A 22,946-nucleotide genomic window follows, 5' to 3' on the forward strand; every position below is an offset into this window, starting at 1 on the left:
TTTGTTTGTTATAAAATGGGTAAAGTAAACTTATCTATAAAGCTGCTATTTATTTTTGTTCTACTTCCCAGTTCCCACATGACCCCCACCCACCTTTTCATTTAATTTTTCCTTTTTATTTTTATTTTATTATTTTTTTATTAGACAGGGAGAAACTTTTTATCCAGAGGCAAGTTGCTTGGTGTGATCCAGAGAGGAAAATAAAAAAATAAGTAAAATGAAAAACAGATAAATGGGGAGGGTTACTTAAGTCTGCAAGTGCGTGATCCAAATGAGAAATGATATGGGTTGGGTTTATCGAGAGGATTCTTTAAGTCGCTCAATTGGAAAATATTAAGTTTGTTTTGAATTCTTGGCCAATTTTGAAAATTATGGCAATCCGAATGGAAAGTTTTATGAGATCTGTTATCTTGTTGAGAAAGTAATTGTAATTTGGTGGGTATTTCGAGCTAAGGTTTTAGGTCGAGTTTTCTCATCATTGCTTGAGTGTAATATCTCTTCTACATAGTGAAACATCTTCTTCTTCTCCCGAGGACGTAGCACATCACACCAGTCTGTAAAGCTTGTCAAATTCCTATGTTGTGCGGATCTTATTTTCGTACTTTCTTGGTGTTTGTTCTAACAGAAAAGAATCCTCAAGTGATACCTAAATATTTGACATTTCATTTCAAGTGGACATCCAAATTTGTGAAGATAGACCGTAAGGTTTTCTGTTCACGTGCGAAGTTTCAATTCTACTTGAAAAATCGATATAGTTAAAATTAGGTTTTAAAAATGAGATTATCTAAATGGAACTTTTTTTTACTTTTTGTTTATGAAAGGATAAAGCACTGGTATTGCAAAATGAATTTGTACAAGATAAAAATGTTTGCGCCATGAACTTAAAGAGCTACCAAACTCTCCTACTCATCCATCTCACTTGTGAACTTAGAAAAATATGAAAAACAAGAATTAGACTTTAAAGCACATATGCATACTTATATTTTCTTTTATCAAAGAATGACTATTCATTAATACATGTCAATGTCAAGCACGTGAAATTAGAATTACAGTAAGACCAAGGATTAAAGTATCGGTATCGATCATCGTATTGATCGGCCAAAATTAAGATACGTATCAGAGGGTATCGTATCGTATCGAAGATACGCTAAAGATACGCACATAAATGGATAGGAAACACTTTTTTATACACATTTGCATAAAAAAAATAGTTAAAAAAAGTTATATATAACATGTATTATGCATAAACAGTAAATTGAGAGTATCGCACTAAGAATCCAAGGTTTGTAATTGTCCCATAAATGTAAAATCTTTGTTCCCAACCTTGATTTCCACTTTAGTTAGAGAGAAAAATGGTTAGCAGCAACTTTGGAACAAAAACACCTCAAAAAATTATGTTTTTCTAAAAAATTACCCATTTTGGCCATTTTATGACCGTATCGGTACGTATCGGTGTGTATCGGTCGATACATACCGATACACACCGATACATATCAATACGTACCGATACATACCGAAACGTACATTTCACTTCAATTTTGAATTTGTCATAGAGTATCGGTACGTATCGGTGTGTATCGGTGGTGTGTCGGTACGTATCGGTGTGTATCGTAGGATACGTATCGATACATAAGGGTTTTAAAATTTTCATGATACGTATCGATATGTATCGTGCCGATGCCTACCGATACGGATACGTATCGGCCGATATGGCACGATACGCACCGATACTTAAAACCATGAGTAAGACTAAATCCACGAAGTGGAGATAGGCCAAACTATCTTACACGTAGAGAATAATGCTTTTCTAGGCCGGAGAATTAGCTAAAATGATATAGTCTTTGGGAACGTAAGTAAAAGAGCAATGTCGAATATAAGAAGCTAAATGGGCGATATCATTGATGATGGGTCCAAATGTTGGAAATTCTTGATGAAGTTGATCACTTCTTTGCAATCAGATTCAACCTCAACAGAGTCTAAACAATCTTGAATAGCTTGAAGTAATCCATGCTGGATTGCCAATGCTTATCCTACAAACATAGAAGGGAAGGTTGCAGATTCAAATATAGCAACTTGAGGAAAACCCCTACTGTCGTGGGTGATTTATCCAATGCTCCAGTTGAGCAAGTTTGCTCCCAGAAAATGATGCATCATGTGTATGTGAATACATGTGGCTATTTTTAGCGACAACATGCACTCTATAGTCTATGGTATTACTTGTTTTTCACTTTACAGAAACATTTCTTTTTTAAATGTTTGGGCTGTATTTGATAACATTCAAAAAAAATGTTTCTAGAGTTCTATGAGAACGAAAAAATGGGATAAAACGTTTGATGCATTTATGGTGTGTTTCACTTTTTTAGGAACAAAAAGTGAAAAAAAAAAAATATATATATATATATATATATATAAATATTTTGACACAAAAATTAAAATTTCTATTTTTAATACAAAACGTGTTTCAAAAACGTTACTTTTTCTGTTACCAAACGCAGCCTTGGCATCATTTTTGGATCCTTTATAAAATCCATAAATTGCAAAAATTTGTTTTGAAAGAAAAAAAAATTGTTTTCAGCATTTCTGTGAACACTTTAATGAGCACATGCTCATAAGTCTCAAAATTGGTAAAGTAACCATTTCGATTTATTATTAGAAAAGCAACCACTGCTCTTCTTCGTCTTCCTCCTGCAACCCCACCCGCCCTACCCCACTTCTTCTTCTTCCTCTTGGACAGAACTGTATTCCACATAGTAACCCTAAATTATCGCCCAAATTTATATTATTAGAGCCAGTGGATGAGTTAATTCAGTACATCCCAATGCGGAAGCAGATCCGGAGGTCCGAAACCCATTAAGAATTGAACATTTCCTTGGATCTGCAGAGAAGGGCGCACCTTCCATTCCCGATTCAGAAGAGTCAGCAGCTGAGCTTCAGAAAAGCACAAAGCGCCTAATACAGTTACAAGCACAATTTATCTTCAGAGAAGTTAAATTCCAATTCTAAGTCCTAAGTTTAGTCAGCAGCTGAGCTTCAGAAAAGCACAAAGCGCCTAATACAGTTACAAGCACAATTTATCTTCAGAGAAGTTAAATTCCAATTCTAAGTCCTAAGTTTAGTCAGCAGCTGAGCTTCAGAAAAGCACAAAGCGCCTAATACAGTTACAAGCACAATTTATCTTCAGAGAAGTTAAATTCCAATTCTAAGTCCTAAGTTCCTAAATTCCTCCTTCGGAGAATTTGAATGCCAATATGCAGCTTTGGGGAGATAATATTGGGGATTTCAGGATCCCGAGGTTTAAAATCTGATTTGGGTTTGAAGCATCGACTACTCTGAAGGAGATAATTGATTGTTCGTGAAGGAGTTTCATTGACGGCGCGGGGTAGTTTCTGTTATGGTGCTGTGGGGGAGATAGAAGATGGATGAAGGGATTCCCTCTTCACTTTAAAATAGATACTAAACGGTTTCTCATTCTCTACTCTATTATCGCTAATGTTTACCAAACAATTTTATTTTCTGATAAAATATGATTTTTATTAATAATTTTTTAAATATTTTAAAAACAAATAGATTAAAATGGTACAGCTTATAATTCTAATAAAACAATAGCTTAACAACAAAGGGATTTTTTTTTTTTTTTTTTTTTTGATGTAGAGAATATAGTCAAACTATGATATGTTTCTAAGAATTTGCTACTAGGGCTAGTCTAAAGAGTTTATTGTTGGATGATGTTCTTAATGGTATGATAATTTTATTGCTTCATATAATTTTATTTTATTTTATTTTTATTTAATAATAAAGAAGTGATATTTTTCTTAAACTTTTTACCTCTATAATCATAAATAATAATAGAAAAGAGTCTCTCACTAGTAATGTTATATGTGTATGTTATGTTTTTCGTTAATGCAATTTTCTTTCAAAAAAAGAAAAAAAAAATTCTAATGAAGCAATTGCTCTCAAATCAAACCAAGCTTTGAACCAGAATGAGGCCCAGTTTTTTAGATTTTTATTGGTCAACCATGGGTTTAGTCCTATTTTTAAAAACTATACCTAAAATTCTATAATTGAACACATCATTTCTTTCATTTCTGAGTGGAAATTACGTTACCCTCACTTGGAAATGAAAGGTAATGAAAATGAAAATTTTCGAACTTAAAAAGGAAGCTTTTATAATCACTACTCAACATGATAGGATAAGTTACTTGATTTTTTTTCATATTTAGTAACAGTGCTTTTTAGAGGAAATCTTTATTTTTCTTTCATATTCAAAAGTAAAAAAGAGATTTTTTTTTTTTTTTGATAGACAAGTAAAATGAAATTTAATAACTAAATATAGAATGATTTAGAGTTACACATAACCATGTAAAAAAATAATTAAAAAGTTTATGTATTAGCTTTGAAAGTTTCACTTTCCTTCCTCCATGATTGGAAGGGAAACTAAAGGAGACTCACTAAGCTCCCTAAGTAGCTTATCCCATTGTATGATTGGAAGGATAGTGAGTCTTCCTTCCCTAAGTATCCTTCGAATCAATTATAAAAGTTTCTCTATCTCTGTCTCCTCCATGAAATTTCATTTATTATCATTTACTCTTTACTATTTGAAGAATCTTAAATGTTAAGCTCTCTCTCTCTCTCTCTCTCTCTCTCTCTCTCTCTCTCTCTCTCTCTCTCTCTCTCTCTCTCTCTCTCTCTCTCTCTCTCTCTCTGTTTGTGTGTATGGAGATTCCTTCCCATCCTATCATTGGAAGGATACTTAGTTTCTCTATTAGGTTTGAAAGTTTCACTATACTCCCTAAGCAGTCATATGTATGACAAGAACTTCAAGGGTAGAGCTCCATAAAAGGAAGACTCACTATGCTCTCTTGTCTCTACGGTTTGGGGTTTATTTTTACACAAGTAGAGTTGAGACCTTTCTTTGTATTATTTCTAAATATTATTTGTCCAAAAATAAATAAAGCAACAATCTTTTTCTTACCAAATTTTTAGTTTCACGTCCCTATACCGCAATATAGTAGCTTCCTTATTGCTTACAATTGCTTTAGGGCATCCCCAATCTCAACATATTTTGATAGTTTTCACTATCAAAATGAGGGAAGCTTGTGAGAATGGATAAACTGTTGATTTTGGACCTCTATCATCTGTGATGACTGATCAGTGATCATGGTAGAACGAACTGGCCATGAATTCCAAATGGACATGTCATCCCGGATGCCGATTCAGATTATTAAAACCCTTCCTTTATCTTGAGAGAAGATAATTAAAAAACAAACATATCCTACTGGTCGAAACAGAGCAGTGATCTCAATGGCAAAAACATATCCGACGGTTCAAAAATTGAGCTCAGAAAATGACATTATCACTTTTGCTCCCTTCCAGGAAAAAAAAAAAAAAAATGAATTGTGAAATTGAGAAGGATCCGAGGAGGTTTCCCTCCCTCTTGTGCTTCTTTTTCTATATAAACCAGCTTCACGAGGCCTAAGTTTCCATATAAAACCATTAAAGCTATGGTAATGGAGAAGAGGGTTTTAGTTGTTATTGCTCTATCCTTTGCTCTGCTTCTTGGTTTAGCCCAGAGCTTCGATTTCCTTGAAAAGGATTTGGAGACTGAAGACAGTCTCTGGAACTTGTACGAGAGATGGAGGAGTCATCACACGGTTTCTCGAGACATCACAGAGAAGCAAAAGCGTTTCAATGTCTTCAAAGAGAATGTCAAGTACATTCATGAATTCAACAAGTTGGATCATCCCTACAAGTTGAAGCTCAACAACTTCGCAGACATGACCAACCATGAGTTCAGGAGCACATACGCAGGCTCCAAAGTGGGTCACCACGCCATGCTTCGAGGGCCTAAGCGTACTACTGGTGGCTTCCTGTACGAAAACTTTGAAAAGGTCCCTGCTTCAATCGATTGGAGGGCCAAAGGTGCCGTTAACCCTGTCAAGAACCAAGGCCAATGTGGTAAGCATCTGATTTTAAACATACCCAACAGGTTTAATTGAGATTACAATTATGGATCTTGGGTCTCGATTCTTGTGGGTTTTATTACAGGAAGTTGCTGGGCATTTTCAACTGTGGTTGGGGTTGAGGCCATAAACCAAATCAGGACCAAGAAGCTCGTCTCCCTATCTGAGCAGGAGCTGGTCGACTGCAGCAAGGGTGAGAATGAAGGCTGTAATGGAGGACTTATGGATTACGCATACGAGTTCGTTAAGACGAATGGAGGGCTCACAACCGAGGAAAACTATCCCTACACAGCCAAAGATGGGTTTTGTGATGCATCAAAGGTAAATTGCCCAAAATCTAAATTCTGGGATTTCCAGATGAATTGGATCATGTTTGGACTCAAAATCACTTTTGATGATTTTGCAGACGAATGTACTCCCTGTGGTGACAATTGATGGACATCAAGACGTGCCAGCCAACAACGAAGCTGCCCTGTTGAAAGCTGTTGCAAACCAACCTGTAACTGTTTCCATTGAAGCAAGCGGCAAAGCATTCCAGTTCTATTCAGAGGTACATAACTAATTTCCATTTAAAACTAAAAGAGAGAAAAAAGGAGGAACTTTTTTTCCTTCTCAATTAAATAATTAGTACGTTATATAAAAATCAAGATGGGTCAAGAGTCTGAAATAACTCTGCAAATTAATGATATGATTGATGATGAACACAGGGGGTATTCAGTGGACCTTGCGGAACAGAGCTAGATCATGGAGTGGCGATTGTTGGGTATGGAACAACTGCAGATGGGACTAAGTACTGGATCGTGAGGAATTCATGGGGAGCCAAATGGGGAGAGCAAGGTTACATTAGAATGCAGCGTGGAATCCCAGCTAAAGAGGGACTGTGTGGCATAGCCATGGAGGCTGTTTATCCCATCAAATACTCTTCTGAACATGCTTCTCTCAAGGACGAACTCTGAGGAGTCAGCAGTCAGGACTGAGTATTTCATTTACGTACACCACCATCCTAAGATTGCAGAGATTTGTCACTTGACACAAATCTTGTAGCTTCTCTTGAACGTTAGCATGCTTAGGTTGTAAATGGAATCCCTTAGATTTCAGAGAATGAAATAAAAGTTTGTAGTTGGATCAAGATTTTTCTCCGATTCATAGTTCTTAGTTCTATCTCCTTTTTCATTATTGGATTCTTTATTATTTTCACTCCCATTAATTCTTTGACTATGTGTGCCCATGTGGATGATTTCCTTATCTGCATTGTCATTGCTGTGGGTGCGGTAAGTAGAGTCCTCCCCACACAGGCGTCATGGAAAACCATCTCCAATATATATTGAATTGTCATACCTTATCCAAATCCAGACTCCAAAACAGAGTCTTGGTAGGTCAAGTGCTAGCAGTAATTATCTCCTGTAAGTGGACAATATGCAAGGGACTAAGGGTATTATAATAAGAGAATGGATCCTTTTCACATATGTTCAATGAACCTACATCTTAGGTGTCAACACTTGTACAATTTCTTGCCATTTAAAAGGTGAAGATAGGTTCATATTTATATATATATATATATATATATATATGGAAGCAAAATGGACAAGTATAATATAGCTTGTAAAAGGCAAAAAATGGCATTAGTATTGAATATAAATCATATTTGTACAAAATAAGATATCATAGTTTTTTTTTGGGTACAAGATATCATAATTATATTGAATAAAAATAAAAATAAAATTTTTTTTTTGGTAAAGGAATGAAAACCATTTCAAAACTGTGCAATTGAAATATAGGAATGTTCTTTCTAAGGTAGAAATTCGATATCTACTCTTGGCCTGTTGTACCGAATTACCAAAACTAATGTCATTTCTTCTCTTGTTAGGTCATGGTTGTAGTAATCAAGTTGGAATTAACTTAGTTTTAATAATATCCTGAAACACGACGAGGGTCATGGATGGAGTAATCATTTTAATTAACCTAATGAGCTCACCTTATGAATCGTGGTTGCAATGCCTTCTGTTTTATTTTTGGGATTATTTGAATTGACACTTCTGTAAATGTAATTTAGAATATGTAACTTTCTTTTAATTGACCTTTGTTTTATATTTAACTGTGAACATGACGAAAGCTTTGGGTTGAAGTATTAAGGTTATTAAGATGATGATCTCATCTTATGAGTCAAGCTAACGCGTACAACAGGTGGGGACAGAGAGGTGAGGAGTGATGGCAGGTCACATTTGGACCTTCTCATCATTCAACCACCGATGAAAGAAAACGTTGTCCTACCTTTTACTGATTGTGTCTTTCTTATGAAAACCATTGTCCTGGCCATTGGATCAACCCTTTCAACACCTACTCCTAACAATCCAACATCTATGAGTTATATGGTTCTCTAATCAGGATTCGAGAGAGACTCATATGAAAGAGATGATCTATATAACGTCAGATTAGAATCAATTTATTACCCACACACCATCTTCTATACGCACCAGATGATAGAAAAGACAAGACCGCATGGGAAGAAATAGAGATGATAGTATATTATAGTGTACCTAACCACAACCCTAGATCTCCATCTGCCTTGACCGTACCTTGAGAGAAGGCCAATCGAAGCGTAGTTTGAGAACACAGAAGTGGGGCTGGGTTTAGTCAAGGCTGATACTGATCTGATCCCGATTCAAAACAAACAGAAATACCTCATGGATTCAATTAAAAAAAACATTGTTTGACCTTTGTACCCATCATTCATACCAATCTAATGATATGGTATCAACCAAGAATTAGGACCAATTCAGTCCAATCTGATTAAATTAGGGATTAGGTGGAGAGCTCTTCAAGCATATTAAGGTACCAAAAGAAATGAAATAATTACTGATGTGAGATTATATCTCTATAACTTTTAACGTCTCAACATTTTTCATCAAGTGTAGTTTTTGCATACTTAGCTCTACACGGGGAGAACGAATAATTAGGGCTTTGATACCAAATGGATAGTTCAACCCAAAACCTTAAGGTATTAGGTAGAAAGAATTCTTTAAATATATGAAGACACCAATTATAACCTAAACTAATCGATGTAAAACTATATTTCTACTACTTCCAACATCTTGACACTCAGAAATATAGCTTTTAGCCTTAGGTGTAGGGAGTGTGATTGTTGACTAAGTATTGATTGAGAGTGATCTTAGTTGATTCAGCAATGCCTTTGATAACTCGTATCAAATGGTCTTATTACGATCGATTAGACCAATTTTGAACCAAGAAGATTTGGAATCTTTCCATATTACCTATTAAAAAAAAAAAAAAACTTGGAATCCTATTAAGATCTACCGTGACTAAACTAAAATTGAAAAAGAAAAAGAAAACATCCAAATTGTGGCACGTCGGGTAAAGAATTGTCCATAATCGACATTGGATTTGAAAATTAAGTTAAAATTTTTATTATAAAGAAAATTATGTGATGAATCAAGAATCATGAGATAATAAATCTTAAAAAAAAAAAAAAAATTAAAGATTTCATTTCATTTTCATCATGTGCAGTGCTCAATAGTTTTTTGAGAGGCCAAAATAAGTGATTAATGAGTAACCCACCCGTCTTAAGTCGCTGAGTAAACAAAATTAACACAATGAACGAGGAAATTTCAAAATTTTAAATTTCTATTGGATTAGGATTAGTTTGAATTTAGTCATCTTTTTTAAATAATAATTACTGTATTATAAACAAAGCTGCTACTTAATTTAGTTCTTCTTCCCACATAACCCCCACCCCAAATAGAACTGGTGATCAGCTTCAGAGAATGGCAAAAAATTAACAAAGTAAATACCCATAATTTAATTAATGCAAGTTGGAGTACAATATAAATGTTTTATATACTTATCCACCAACCAAGTCTGTCAGATTATTAGATTAATCTTCCATGCATGTGAACATGTAATGAGAAAGAGATCAAACCACCTGAACTTGACAGCATGCATCATTCACATATATTCTAGCGCTTCAGTAGCTCTTAATTATTTGTATTTGAGCATGCACTTCTCGTTTTACATTTTAAATTATTATTTTTTTGGCATTTTGAGTTGAAACAAACCATGAAAAATCTTATTTCACAGAATAATTTTTTTCTCCATCATTTTTCATGTTCTTGTATGAGAACCTAGCTCTTACAATCTTAATCCACATAAATGTAATTTACAACAAGACAATATTCTATTTGTGTGGATCAAGATCGTACAAAAATAATTATCATATGAGAACCTGATCCATACCGTATAGCTCTTACCCTTATCCATTTTCTGTCTGAAACTTGAAACCCTAATTTATTTAAAAATTAAGAAGATTAAAAAAACATGTCCTATACTCCTATAGGTCAAAACAGTCCTCAATATTGGTGGGCGAGATCAGAGATCTCGATGGCAAAAAAAAAAAAACAAAAAAAATCGGATGGTTCAAAATTGCAAGCTCAGAAAATGATACTTTCACATGTCCCTTCTCCTGCTTTGTCCTTCGATAATAATTTATTGTGAATGGAGGAGGAGGAACCAAGGAGCTTTCCCTGTTATGTTTCTTCTATATAAACCAGCTTCAAGAGGTCTAATTCCCATATTAGCATGCAAGCAATGGAGATGGAGAAGAAGGTGGTGGTTGTTTTTGCTCTCTCATTTGCTCTTCTTCTGGGCTTAGCCCGGAGCTTCGATTTCCAAGAAAAGGATCTGGAGACTGAAGACAGTCTCTGGAACCTGTACGAGAGATGGAGGAGTCATCACACAGTTTCTCAAGACCTCTCTGAGAAGCTAAAGCGTTTCAATGTGTTCAAAGAGAATGTGAAGTACATTCTTGAATTCAACAAGAAGGACCACCCTTACAAGTTGAAGCTCAACAAGTTTGGAGACATGACCAACCAAGAGTTCAAGAGCATCTACGCAGGCTCCAAAGTAAAGCACCACAGTATGCTGCGAGGGCTTCCACGTGGGTCCGGTGGTTTCATGTACAAGAACTTCAAAGACGTCCCTTCTTCCATTGATTGGAGGGCCAAAGGTGCCGTCACCCCTATCAAGAACCAAGGCCAATGTGGTAAGAATATCGTGTTGATGCTATTCACATCTGATGTGGGATTATTATTTTTACGTGAAACATCAACAACTACTAGTCAATCAATCATTAATGACGAGATCTATTTTGATGTTTATGTTACAGGAAGTTGCTGGACATTTTCAACTGTTGTTGCTGTTGAGGGCATAAACCAAATCAGAACCCAGAACCTGATACCCTTGTCTGAGCAGCAGCTGGTTGATTGCGATAAAGGTGATGGGAACAATGGATGTAATGGAGGACTCATGGAATACGCATTCGAGTACATCAAGAACAATGGAGGGATTACTACAGAGACGAGTTATCCCTACACAGCCCGAGATGGGCTTTGTGATGTATCCAAGGTAGACTCTTAGATAGTCAAATTGTATGAATATGGATTAGTGGATGAATGACAATTGATGTATTAAATGCAGATGAATGCTCCTATGGTAACAATTGATGGACATGAGAATGTACCTTCTAGCGACGAGACTGCCCTGATGCAAGCGGTCGCAAACCAACCAATATCAGTAGCCATTGATGCAGGTGGTGATGCATTCCAGTTCTATTCAGAGGTACGTAATTAAATAATGTGATCTAGTTCATACAAATTCCAAAATTAAGATGGGTGGAGACTCAAATAACTCTGCAAATTCGATGGTTTATGATGAACACAGGGAGTGTTCAATGGACCTTGCGGGACAGATCTAGATCATGGAGTGGCCATTGTGGGGTATGGAACAACTGTTGATGGGACAAAGTACTGGATTGTGAGGAATTCATGGGGAGCTGAATGGGGAGAGCAAGGTTACATTAGAATGCAGCGTGGCATACCAGCTAAAGAGGGATTGTGTGGCATAGCCATGGAGGCTTCTTATCCCATCAAATACTCTTCTGAACAAATTCCAAAGCCGACCTTGCCTCTTAAGGACGAACTCTGAGGACTTAGTTTATCATCAGCATCGATCTCTCCCTCTTTATGTTTTTAGTTCTAGAGAGAGACAAGTGGCATGTGTTTCTTGCAGCAGCTCTTGAATGCTAGTGTGCTTAGGTTAGATTGTAAATGGAATCCCTTGGATTTCATGAGTGAATGAAATAAAAGTTTTTAGTTGGATCAATTAGGTGATGCCATGAATGATTATCATCATCCTCTTAATTGATGACTTTTTAATTAATGAATCAGAAGGGTGGTTAAGGCAATTATGAGACTGTACGAGCATTTCATCTTTTGAACACAATATTAGTTTAGATAGAATTTTATTTGCATGCAATGAAAAGGAATCCAGTTTTTAAACACCCACCCCCCAACCAAAAAAAAAACACACACACACATACATATAATGAAATCCAACGTTTTTTTTTTTTTTGTGAAATAATGAAATCCAACGTTGGATCTAGCAAAAGTGGGAGTAGAAATAGTAGACCTCTATTTTTATTCAAATGGGAAAAACTTTTCACGTCCTAGAGTATTATTCTCTCACATGGGATTCTTTATTATTTTATCTATTCTCTCTATCCATGTGTGTCCATGTGGATGATTTCGTTATCCACACTCCTATTGATATAGTGAACAGATTATAGACCCAACAGTGGGCATCCCGTAATATCTTCTCCCAATAAATATCAAACGGAAAGTGGCTTCTTGGCCGGGAGCACTGGCCTAGCAGTGTGTTTCTCTCTCCTACCCAAAACAAGGGGAGCAAAGATGTATTTTCACATGGGAGGGAGAGAGACATGGGAATGCTAGGGTAGGTAACACTGCCTAATGGAGTTCTCTTTCCCATAGTATTGAATTGTGAGATTAAGTTCTTTGTCTAGTTGTGTAGCGTACATTAGCATTTTTCACTATTTTCTGTGAAATTGAATGATTCTCATTCAATCACAGTATGACTTGATTCATGCGAGATTAGTCAGGAAAAAGTTGATTGCGGTCAGATGGTTTCTTGACTCTTAATTTTTGCGGGTGATTTCTCCTCTCGTGAAAATTGAAAATTATTAGTATGTGCCTCCTAAACAATGAGAAGCCCTGATGCTAGCCGTCGCAAAACAACCTGTATCAGTTGTCATTTCCATTGACAACATAAAATATGGTTATATTCAGAGCGTTATACGGTGAACCATGGGACAGCCCTATAAGAAGCAATGACGATTGTGGGTTATGGTTCAACTCCTGATGGGACTAAGAACTGGATCGTGAAGAACTCATGGGTTCAGACCGGCTGGGGAGAGCAAGTTTACATTAGAATGAAGCGTAACATCGAAGACAAAGAGGGCCTGTGTACGTACTAGAATTATGGGCAACTAAATTAAGTATAATTATATAGTGTGGATGCTTTCATATATATTTAATCTCATCAATCATACAGCATTCTACTACGATCCCATATCAGTAATAAGGAGGCTGATTTCACATCGATTTTAAAAATGAATTAATGTCAATTGATATGATCTTGGGTTCCCTCAATTTGTAAGCCATACCTTCTTAAAACCAGTTGAGATGTTGAGTTATAATATCACATCATTTTGTTCATGTCCTCAATGCCCTCAAATTCTTGAGGACCATCTCCACTTAATGTATTTAAGGTTTCAGGGGTAGTAGAGCCTAGAAGCCTTTGTTAGCCTCCTTAAATTATTTATCCACATGTAAAACTTTAAGCATTATTTGACAATGTTCCGTTTCTGCATTTTCTTATTTCCAGAAACAGAAAAATAGCCTGAAAAACATTTGATAAAGTTGTTCCGTTTCACCTGTTTCTAGAAGCATAAATGAAAATTTATGCCTATTTACAATTCTAGAAACGACTTTGATGAGTTTCGTCATTTCTAGAAATGAATTTGAGAGAGAAAAAAGATTGTTGTGCCCGATAAATCTCTCAACTATTTAAACCTAAAAAGAGACAATTGAACATTCTCTCCCTTTTGGGCATCTGATGATAGTATTGGGTTTTTTAGTAGCATTATGTTTGCAAAAAACATTTCAAGAAACAGGTTTATCAAATACAAAAAAAAAAAAAAAAAATTACTTTTATTTTTGAAAACGTGAAAAGCCATTTCTGCTGTTTCTAAACACAAAAACAACAAAAACATTATCACATGGTGCCTAAGAATGTGCCCAAACCGTCTCTTCAGGTTCTTGATGCCTTTGTGTACTTGGAAGAATTATCTCCACTTAATGTATGTCCTACGGTTTCGGTTGGACCCAACTTTGTCGTGATTATATGAAGTCTAGCTGTCATTATAATTTGGGCCCCACCTGACCTGCAATGTGGCAAAACCGCTGGCTGCACCTAACCTGCACCCTAATTTATTCTCAATTACAATCACATTCAAGCGTTTAACCAAGAACAAAAAATTACATTCAAGCGGCACCACATACAAGCTGTAAGATATTAATAATAAATTCAACTCCCTTGGATACATCACATACCAGCATGAATTAGAGTAACCTTCAAAATCTCTATAACACAGTTCAAAAAAGTTAACCGCACTTCTCTTCTTTCCATTTTAAATTCACCTCGTTTACTTCATTATTTAAATCCTCCATAGCCAAGAGGTCTGCTCCTTTTCTGTCAAAAAGATGCAATTTCCTTCCTTTTGAGCATCAAAACTTAATTAGGACGGAAGGTATACAAATCTGTAAAATGGTCCCTCCACATTTGTTCGGTCTTCCTAGTATCTTCAATCACAGAATCCCCTGCCATCACTTTGAAGGTTAGTTTCTTCTTCCTACTATTCCCCCTTTCTTTCCCCCCCCCCTCCCTCCCCCCCCCCCTTTTTTTTTCCCACACATTAAACTAAGCCTTTATAAGATGGCAACAGAAAAATACAACCTGCAAGTCAGCTTCCTCCTTTTTTTGGACCCCCCACAAATCCATCTCATTAATTTATACCACATACACATTTTCAACCATTAAATATTTTTTTTCCAACATGACATGAAATCTGAATCCACAACATAACTGTGAAAGCTTAAGATCAAATACCATCTCTTCTCAGTAGGCAGAAAGAAAAAAAAAAACAAAGAGTATGTACAGGTTCTCCAACAAGCCAAAGGAAATCTTCTCAATGAATAACTTCATTTAATGAGCCTAATCCTGGCCTCAATGTTGCTTCCCTGGGGAGAACCTCTCAGCCTTCACATCAATTCCTTCCACCCCCGGTCCAGCAGAGCAATCCTTCTACAACACCTTTCAGTGAAGAATCCCCAAAGGTAACCTGTAAATTAAGAAGGAAAAAAAATAGAGAGATTCCTATACACTGTCTTTTGCCCATCAATCAGCACCTCAATTTCCACATCCAACTTAGATTTTCGTTCTCCTCACAATGTGATCAAATTCCCAGCCTCCTCTCCTGCTTCTTCACTGTGCACCAAAAGAAGCCCAACTTGGATGGTGTGTCCTACATTAGGACAACCCTTACTTCCATGAATATATGCAATTTGCCGCAAAAATCTAACTAATTTTGAATCTTATCCAGACAGTAGATATTGGAACTCATGTCTTCATATTAATGACTTGTTGCATGTCATCCAAAAAAGCATTATTTCACCATGCAGATTCAAAGACATTCAAATAAGCAAGATGATTGAATTTTGGTTTTCAGTAGATACTTTGTCCTATGTAGCCCTGTGGATCTGTGGTTGAAGTAGGTGGATTCCTATGTTTCCCTCCTATCCTTTATACAAAGCAACCCAGTGCACAAGGCTCCCGCTACTGCAAGGTCTGGGAGGGGCAAGTGTACGCAGCCTTATCCTCTGCTAAACTGAAACGCGCCAGATACCTATCCTTTATCTTCTACCCAAATTGCCTTGTTGCTTCCTCCATGTACAAACAACAAATTCAACAATTGAAAGTTCTTCACTCAATTAATTTTTCATCAATGACCACCAAAAAGACCTAACCATATAAATTATCATCGTCATCATCATCTACATCGAAATTACCATCAAACCCCAGCCGATTTCTAACTGACAGCACTCTTCCTTCAAAACCCCTGTTTTCAAAATAGTTTTCCCCACCACCACCCTAGCAACCCATCTAAATCCCATTAGTGATAACACTCTTTCTCAACAAACACTAAGTTCCATCCAAAAATCAACCCTTTCAAGTTTTATAGCATATTGCAATCCAACACCTAACTTTAATCTCTACAATCTAACCTGTCAACCTTCAAGAGAACCAATTTCTCAATAATCATTTGATCTTCCCCCTCTAAACCCAATTTCGCAGACCTTTTTCTTGAAGTTAGAATCAATAATATTCATATTTCCCTAGTTACTTTTGCAGGGTTCCCATTCCTACAGTAAATAACTTCAGCATCTAGCAGACACTAGTTCTCAAAAGATTGCAAGATATAAAAATTGCTGGTAGCACTCAAAATCCATCCTCATTAATTGTGGGAATTAAAATAGGGAAAATCTTGTTGTCACCAAGGTTGGTGAGAAACAATCATAACCATAGCACAATGGACATATAGCTCTCGTGATCTACAATAGAATCTCTAGAATGACAGCACATCCCCCCCCCCCCCAAAAAAAAAGTTTGCTAAAGGTTTACGCATGCAGGCCCTCAACAAAGCACAATTTTGTACAAGAATCCAGTAAAGTTTCAAAATCCATTTTATCTTTACCTTTTATAAAAGAGCTGATCCATGGTTGGTAGTTAGGTTGAAGACAGTTTTTCAAACCAGGCTTGTGGTACAAAGCATAAATATCCATGATTAATTTGTTCTTCAAACAATAGTTATATGGCTAACCTATCATCTCATCAAACAGACTACACTTCATGACAACATATGTGAAAATTACTCGAAACTGAAACCAGCAAGACAACAAACAGGATGCAATCAACTGATATTTTTTACAATAAACTTCTATCTTGTAAGAATCCAAATGAACTATTACAAGGATAAAACACTTAAAATTATACATAAAACAATGCCAATTAATATTTTGCTTCCTATTGCTTAAGGGTCACTGGATCCCATGAAATAGATGACCATCCTTGTGTAGTGCCAAGGCATATAAAGCATATTGTTCGAATCCGGAAATGACATAGTGACCGTATAAGACCAATTTCAACCAATAAATATTCCAACAATTGGATAAACAAGCCACAATTAAGAGGAGAGAACAAGGTACGTTTCACTGAGAATAAACCATTCAATTCGAACTGTTTACTATGTTTTATGTGGAATCTTTTATTAAAATGTTAAGATAACAGTTGCACAACATGACAAAATAGAAAGTTCAAAAGCAAAGCCACTGCTAATAAATGAGAAACTTATGCCGGAGAATCGTTTTGCTTGGCTTGTTGCAGTAGCTCTTCTCTGACCCTCTTGATTTCCATTTCCCTTTCCATTCTCTCTTTCTGATGTAATAAGAGAGCAAATACAATTAATAAACAAGTGAGAGGATATACCTGATGTTCAAATTTATAGCAGGAAATAGATACACTATGTGTCAGTTTGAAGAGCCACAAAGTCCAACCAATTCTATGCTTTGAGAAAAATCAAACCATTCATACATGAATGAACTTCCCAGATAAACACTACTTCTAAAAATCCCCATGAACATTAAATAAGTGGTACTTTAAGAAACCCTTACCTAGTAAACTTAGCCTGCCTAAACCAAGCACAAATTGAACTTTCTCTAGAGATCCCCTTACAAATACAAAATTTGAGTTTTATAAGTTGGTAGTTCCTTCCTACCTACTCAAATGGCTTATCTTCAATTAAAAGTGACATTAAAGAAATTAATCAAGTCAAATACCTAATGATAAGTCCATATTAGAAATTAAAACCATTTTGTATAAGTAATTAGAAATTACAATTTGCATAAAACAATCTTCCCATACCTAGAGTCTTCAGCCCAGAAGTTTATGTTATGTAGCAAAAGCAGTATTAACTGGACAGCTTTTCCATCCTAAATTTCCTTCAGTCTCCAAAATATCTTTGTCAATCAAAATACCCAGTCCCAATGTTCTTGAATTCAATTAAGAGAGAAATGGCTAGATACCAAGAAAGATAACATTACTTGACTCAAAATTCTCATAAATAAGTCCCACAAATCACAGATAAAATCAAATAAAACCTGACACAAAATACTATATAGGTAGAAGTTTTGATAATAGACGGAAATCCGCTATAGAATCTATGGATTGCATCGCACCAAGTTGTGCCACATGGAAGTGTGATGTAACAATTCTAACTGTTGGATATCTAGGGAATAAAATGGATTGGCCACGTGTCAAATTTTAGACAAATTCAATCATATACACTATTATGTATTAGGATGCACCCTCTTGACAGTCCCAAGTGTTGGCATGTACCCTTTTAGTATCCTCGATTTTCCGATGCTTTATTTTGCCACGAGACCAACCCCGTTTGGGGCTGAAAATTAACATGAAAGCGAGGGGGAAGGGGTTCACCTGACCACAATCCTTATCCAAACTTCCACATAGCAGAACTAGATTACTGTTGATAAATTCCAGTGGACGGTTCCTCCAGAAGAAAAAAACTACAATAGCTAGCAACCAAAAAAATCCAAGGGAGAGTAAACCTAATGCATAAGTCCATGATGAACCCCTCAATCCAATGGACTGATAAATAAGACAGAGGACCCAACGACCCCCTCATCTGCATTCTATCAAGAACCCTTAAAAAAGTGTCACAATACAGTTCAGAGTCTTAGAAATAATCGCATTACATCAAAGCGAAAGCACCAAAAGCATCGAGAACATAATCAACCTTCGAATACGAACGAATTGGACCGCTTAAATTTGTCTACATTCAAACAATCTCGTGAATCTAGTTTAAAATTATATATATCACGATGAAGCAATAAGCATTGAATTCTCCACATGGAAATTACGGATCTAGCATTAACTGAAAGAAAGCAGAATTGTTTGTGATCTAGGGTTCTCAATTCTTCTCTTAACCCCACCCTCCCCCCAACCAAAACAAAAACAGTCCTAAGATGGAGTAAAGCGACAGCAATTATCAAATCGGATAAATAGGATTGCAACTGCCGGTATGGAATCGATTCACTGAAGGGGAAAGCGCTTTTCTGTAGAACTATTCTGAGATCAATCAGAGAAACAGAGAGAGAATGAGAGTGGTGTGTACCTTCTCGTCCTGATGGAGAGCAATCCAGACGTGGAGTTTGTCCATAGACTGCCAGAAAATGAAGGCACCCAATGACATGGCGAAGTAGGTAGTGACTTTCACCATCTTTCTCCTCTTCTGCTCTTACGCTCTTCCAATTTACTTCTCGGAGACTGTATGAAGCGTCGTTGCCTTAAGGAAGGACGAAGTGAAAGGCTGAAAAGCATCTTGGAATGAACTAAGGGGTCCATCATCTGCACTGGATCCTACCCGTTATTGAGGGCGGATTGGTTCACGTCTGAGAATGTGGGAGAACGTCCATGCTCCGTGGATTTAGAATCAATTTTCACTACCTTTATTTAATAGATTTTAAATCTACGAACGGATGTACGAGAACATCTCGTACATGAACGTAATCCATTCACCTCGTTATCACCGTTCACAACTTCATGTGGCCAGCAAAAATCAAACACATTTAGAAGCAATGCTCCGGTGGAGCCCACCTTTTGCAAGATTTCAGAACAACAAAGCCTTACCCAACTTTAACTGTCAACCACGTGGATCCGATGGATCCGAGCAAAGACAATAAAAAAGAAATGTTTAGAGGCAATAGATAACTAAGAACGTTAATGAATCTATTCAAAACGATACTCATGACCATGATTAGTAAGTTTGTGAACGACAATAATACAAGAATGAATATATACGGTAATTAAATTGATTATAGGAAAATAATATTTTTCATAAATTCAGTGCAATAAAATGCTCACGACAATAATACGATACGAGTTTAATACGATTTCTATGTAAAAAATTCAGGAGCAAAAATACAGATTTATTTTGGAATTAAGAATAAACTAAAACTAGTTGTTTACCGCTAAATTCTAAAATCCCATGCTCTCATGCATACATAAATCCAATATAACTTTTCAATTGGGGATCATTTCTCAAATTTTTTTGTTTTACATCAAATATGATTAAGTTTAATCATGTTTATCATAGCCAATGTTGCTAGGTGATCCATCGACCATTTTCTATCATAGTAAATAATAGTACATATTTTTCAAAACAACAATAATAATATGTGGATAATTAGTTAATAAATTAAAATATCAACAGTAATATTATCTTATCAAACAAGAAAATCCACAGCAACTCCTACTGATGCGGATCCTTATTCTAAAATAGGAATCAAATCACTTATAGGTCCATTTAGATATTAAATAATTCAATCTTAATAACAAACAGTAGATTCATAATTAACGTCAAATTTTAAATTGGGTAGCAAAACTATAATTAAGTAGACTTAATAGGCTAATGGATAGGATTAGGAAGGTGAACACATAAGGTTATTGATTAATAGATTTATAATGAATTTGAAATAAAGTTAAATAAAGAGTACAAATTAATAAATGAGAGAAATAGCAGCAATATGAAAAGAGGTGTTGAAATTAATAAAATACGAAAATGAAACATGTGCTATCCACATTTTTCTCAAAATTGAAAAACCTATGGAAGGGAGAAGTGTTGTTTTGAATTTTGGGATTGAATTTTGTTTCCCAAACTAAACGTATTAATAAGAATAAAATGTATTATACCCGTTTAAAACTAGGGGTGTCAATTTGTGGTCCGACTTGACTAAATCGATCGGGGCTGACCGTTTATAGACCGGCCCGACCCGGACCGTTTATTAAACGTGTCGGGCTTGAGCCCAACCAGTTTATAAATGATCGGTCTCGATTTTGCTAATTAGACCGTCGGGAGTCCGACCGAGACTGACCGAACAACGCCCGACCAAGACCGGCCTAATGTGCACCGACTTGGCCTGACCCTTTAATGATTATAAAATACCTATTTTACCCCCAAAATTAAAGAATAAAAACTAAAAAGTAAAGACATGTTCACATTTTAAATAATTGTTATATTTGATATCATTTATTTATTTATTTTCATTTTTTTGGGCTTGCATGAGTGGGCCGGAATATAAGAGCACATTTTAAAGAGGGCCCGTTTAAAAATCGATTAAAGCTCGTTTAACATTAAACATGTCCATAGCCCGATTAAGGCCCGACTAAAACCCGATTAAGGTAGCCCGATTATAATTCGAGGCCGACCGACCAAATATAAAGTGTACCATGCTCTCAATAACTAAGCCCGATTAGTTAAATGGGTGGACACGGTGTAGCCTTTGAAAGTCTTCAAGACCGATTAAGCCCAATCGAAATCGGACCGGCCCGACCGGTTGACACCCCTATTTAAAACGCGTATAATAAGGGCACCTATAGAATACGTGTATAATATGAATTTTTTAGATTAATACACTAAATTATGATTTTTTTTATTAAAACGTTCGGAAATGGCAAAAATTCGCGTATTATACATGTATTTACTAATTATGCTAAGGACCATAGTTAGAAAAAATGGAAACGAAAAAAAAAAAAGAAGGGATGGTGCGAGTTTTAAACAGTAACATTTTTCAAATGATATGATCAAATAAACGATTAAAAATACAGAAAATGAAAAAAAAAATTGAAAAACAAACGATATGAGTTTTAAACGTGTAGATTTCAAACAAATGGGAGCAAAAAAATATAATATACTCACATAAATTAAGGAATTATTACATGAATACATCTATCTAATGTTCAAAACAATTACGGTATCCAACACTAATGTATATATATCTCATGTCTCATTCTAAGTTTTATGACATATAATTGAATATCATTCAACACCAATTCTAAATTCATACACCACACATGGAAGTTTTATTGAGCAATGTGGTTTGACTATGATGTTGGTCATTGTTGTCGACATAGTCAACACACTCTTGGAGTAATGTATGTTTAGTTTGAGTTATGAGTCATTATTTTAAAAATATTTTTCAACAAATACATCAGTTTGTATCTTAATTTCGGGGTTCATACATTGATATTGAGTTGAAGATGATATCATGAGAAATATTGGCAATTGAGTTAACTTTAAGTCGACGAAAGAATCAGGTCGATCAAAGTTCGGGAGAGAGAAATATGATCAATTAAGTAGACATTACGTTCAACAAATTAAGTCTTAAAAAAGCCAAAAAATGGGAACGTGTTTAAACACGTTTAGGAAGGGAATGCTTGCTGTTTGCAGTTTTTTCATGTATCTTTGGAAGCATACGAAAAAAAGCGTCTTAAATGGTAAAAAAATAGAACATTTTTTCTGTTTTAAACATGTTTTTACTAACAGTGCTCAGGACCAGACCTAATTTGTGCCACTACTTCTCCTATGATTACTTTTTATTTACCATTTATAAGATATTATAAGAGATGTAAACTGATTAAATATAGATCGGATATCATCGAATTAGGATATCTACTTATTGGAGACATGTATTTGAGTACGAATAAGAATTAAATTCGAAATTTCAACTATTCTCTTATATCCCTTTAAATTACGTGAAATAATACAATTAACCAACCTCTTAATAGGGATCAAACTTAACGAGGGAACCTCCAAAACGACTAAGACCGACCAGCCCAATGAAGAAGCAAGCTTCCACTGGGGCGAATTCTACATGACCTGCACTCCCCAATTTTGAATCGAAAAGTCCGACTTCTTACCGAGAAGGCTCAACCCAATATAAATACCACTCGGCCCAATTTAAAATTGGACTTGTTTTCATTTCATGGATTTGGGCTATCACCCTTTTTTTTTTTTTTTTTTATGGCTGAGGTTTGGAGTTGGGAGTTATTGATAGTTTGCAGTTGTTGTTCTTTCGCTTTCATTTCCCTTACCTTAACCATCTTCTTCTTCTTTCTTCTTTTCTTCTTCTTTTCTTCTTC

General features: G+C 35.7%; 3 protein-coding genes across 3 annotated transcripts; 2 read left to right on the top strand and 1 right to left on the bottom strand.

Annotated features, from left to right (window-relative positions):
• Positions 1–5,421: 5,421 nt before the first annotated feature.
• LOC122075940 (vignain-like) lies at positions 5,422–7,089 on the top strand. Its single transcript, XM_042641166.1, has 4 exons — positions 5,422–5,955; positions 6,046–6,281; positions 6,367–6,510; positions 6,668–7,089. The coding sequence occupies exons 1-4, from the start codon at positions 5,502–5,504 to the stop codon at positions 6,914–6,916; spliced, it is 1,083 nt and encodes a 360-aa protein (XP_042497100.1). The 5' UTR covers positions 5,422–5,501; the 3' UTR covers positions 6,917–7,089.
• Positions 7,090–10,562: 3,473 nt separating this feature from the next.
• Positions 10,563–12,134, top strand: LOC122077517 (vignain-like). The gene is made up of 4 exons (XM_042643474.1): positions 10,563–11,016; positions 11,140–11,378; positions 11,451–11,591; positions 11,694–12,134. The coding sequence occupies exons 1-4, from the start codon at positions 10,563–10,565 to the stop codon at positions 11,955–11,957; spliced, it is 1,098 nt and encodes a 365-aa protein (XP_042499408.1). The 3' UTR covers positions 11,958–12,134.
• Positions 12,135–17,133: 4,999 nt separating this feature from the next.
• On the bottom strand, positions 17,134–19,370 carry LOC122075559. Its single transcript, XM_042640626.1, has 2 exons — positions 19,141–19,370; positions 17,134–17,384 (listed from the first exon to the last, which is right to left on the bottom strand). Exons 1-2 carry the CDS (start codon positions 19,243–19,245, stop codon positions 17,298–17,300), a joined length of 192 nt encoding a protein of 63 aa, XP_042496560.1. The 5' UTR covers positions 19,246–19,370; the 3' UTR covers positions 17,134–17,297.
• Positions 19,371–22,946: the final 3,576 nt, after the last annotated feature.

The sequence above is a fragment of the Macadamia integrifolia genome, chromosome 4 (assembly GCF_013358625.1).
Source record: "Macadamia integrifolia cultivar HAES 741 chromosome 4, SCU_Mint_v3, whole genome shotgun sequence".
NCBI lineage: Eukaryota > Viridiplantae > Streptophyta > Magnoliopsida > Proteales > Proteaceae > Macadamia > Macadamia integrifolia.